The sequence below is a fragment of the Galeopterus variegatus genome, unplaced genomic scaffold, assembly GCF_000696425.1.
Source record: "Galeopterus variegatus unplaced genomic scaffold, G_variegatus-3.0.2 Scaffold6985, whole genome shotgun sequence".
NCBI classification, from domain to species: domain Eukaryota; kingdom Metazoa; phylum Chordata; class Mammalia; order Dermoptera; family Cynocephalidae; genus Galeopterus; species Galeopterus variegatus.
The window spans coordinates 104,141-106,224 of record NW_007733096.1 but is presented as its reverse complement, the minus strand read 5'-3'; the positions used below and the strand labels follow the sequence as shown (position 1 = coordinate 106,224).

Genomic DNA, 2,084 nt, shown 5'->3' with positions numbered 1-2,084 from the left:
GCCTCCTTTTTGGGGGCTGTTTTAGATGTGTCTGCAGGAAAACAGGAGAGGCTCACCATAGACTTCTTCCCCCTATACTGTGCTCAGCTATCCAAGTATAAACCCCACTGTGGGGTCCAAGATGGGGAGAGGCAAGTCAAGGTCAAGAAGGTACAGAGGGCAGAGAATGGACTGGGTGCCAGGAGACCTGACTTCCAGCCCCTGTCTGGTAGACTAGCTGCATGACTTTGGACAGTATTTGACTTCTCCGAACTTCAGTTTTTTCCCTGTTCCAGGACCTCTCTGAAAGTGATGGTTAGACTAAAGAGATCAGGTATGCAGAAGCGCTTTACAAACTTTAAAGGCTGATCAGCTGGAGTGAACTGGTTGGATGCTTTCAGCTCCCTTCTGGATGCTGCAGAGGCTAATTACTGTGCCTCTTCTGTTATTCAAAGTTTTGCTTTGTTTATTAGCCATGGCCCGCAGTTGTACAGATGGCTGAGTGCAAAATGCATGTGTCAGGTGTTTGGCATGTCTTGCTCATTCAAGAGGCATGTGTTGTTTGGAAACCACTCCTTTTGCTTCCTGTAGAGCAGACAAGTAGTGACAGCAGCTTACCTGTCTCTCTGCTGTAATAGACTTCTAGTTTAGTCACCTAAAACCATTACTAAAGAATTTTTACATGGAATTATTTTACTTGAATAATTCATTCTTCTAATTCCTAGGATCTCTTCCTTTACATTTTTCATTTAAATATTTTTGGAAAAAAGTAACAGTCACATGGTTTAAAATCAAAACAGTATGAATTAAGATAGGTTATTCACCTATCCCTGACTACCTCACACCCCCTCTCTACCATCCCTTACAGTTAACCATTTTTATTAGTTTATATTNGCCTGTAACGTATTCATGTGGGTTATCATTTTGCAGATATTCAGTACATCCTTACTGTTAGGAACGTCCAAGAGAAGCAGTACCATCCAGAAGTGAGATAGAAATGATATGACGACAGTTTATGTTTTGGATTATGGGTGCCATTTTTTCCTCTGTTATCTCAGCTAACTTTTGTTTATTTGTATCTTATTTTGGATATGCTTAAAGGATTGAAGTTTGCATTTTGCCTCTTAAAAAGATTGGCTATTGGTTGCAAAGAACAAGTCTGTGTAGTGTTCTCCACAACCAGATCAGAGCTTTGGAATTTGAACCTTTGAAGGTCGGTGATTTGTGTTTGTATACAAACAGAAACCCACAGAGGTGTGCATTTAACCACCCACATAGAGTCTTGATTTTCCAGCATGAGTGTAGTGAATAAGATCAAGGTAGTCTCGGATGTTGTTAATACCAGTTTGCTCCTTCTCCTGAGTAAGTCAAGCTTTGGATTATACCCACCAGCCCATGGTTGGACATCATGGGGAACCACCCAAAACTTGGAAGAACATTTGTTTCCTTGGCTTGAAAACTTCAGAGAATGAGTAACAGGAAGCGGAGGATGTAGTGTCGTAGTTCAAATACTTCCTGAATCCTGTGTCCTGATTTCTTCATCTTCCTCCATTCCACTCTAGGGAAAGACATTCCTGGACAGGCATCCCTGGTATTTGATGTTGCATTATTGGATCTCCATAACCCAAAGGACAGCATTTCCATTGAGAACAAGGTAGTACCTGAAAACTGTGAGCGGAGAAGTCAAAGCGGGGACTTTCTCAGGTATCATTACAATGGCACACTTCTGGACGGCACCCTCTTTGATTCCAGGTAAGGAAATGGCTGGAGCCGTCCCTCACCAGAATATTTTATTAAATAAAGTCCACCACTGTCTGGGTGATGATCTGGATACTCTGTCAGTGCTGATTTGTGGTTAGTTTTGTCGTTTCCAATACTGGTTTTTGTTTTCTGATACTGAATTCCTTCATAGGCTGTTATGACAGCCTCCTTTTTGGGGGCTGTTTTAGATGTGTCTGCAGGAAAACAGGAGAGGCTCACCATAGACTTCTTCCCCCTATACTGTGCTCAGCTATCCAAGTATAAACCCCACTGTGGGGTCCAAGATGGGGAGAGGCAAGTCAAGGTCAAGAAGGTACAGAGGGCAGAGAATGGACTGGGTGCCA

The 2,084-nt window shown here is 42.5% G+C and overlaps 1 protein-coding gene across 1 annotated transcript in view; it reads left to right on the top strand.

The window, feature by feature from the left end:
* Positions 1-2,084, top strand: part of FKBP9 (FK506 binding protein 9, 63 kDa) — a 31,352-nt gene that overhangs the window by 6,316 nt on the left and 22,952 nt on the right. Inside the window, exon 3 of the mRNA XM_008591520.1 lies at positions 1,542-1,731. Coding sequence (XP_008589742.1) covers positions 1,542-1,731 — 190 coding nt within the window. The remainder of the gene's footprint in view (positions 1-1,541; positions 1,732-2,084) is intronic.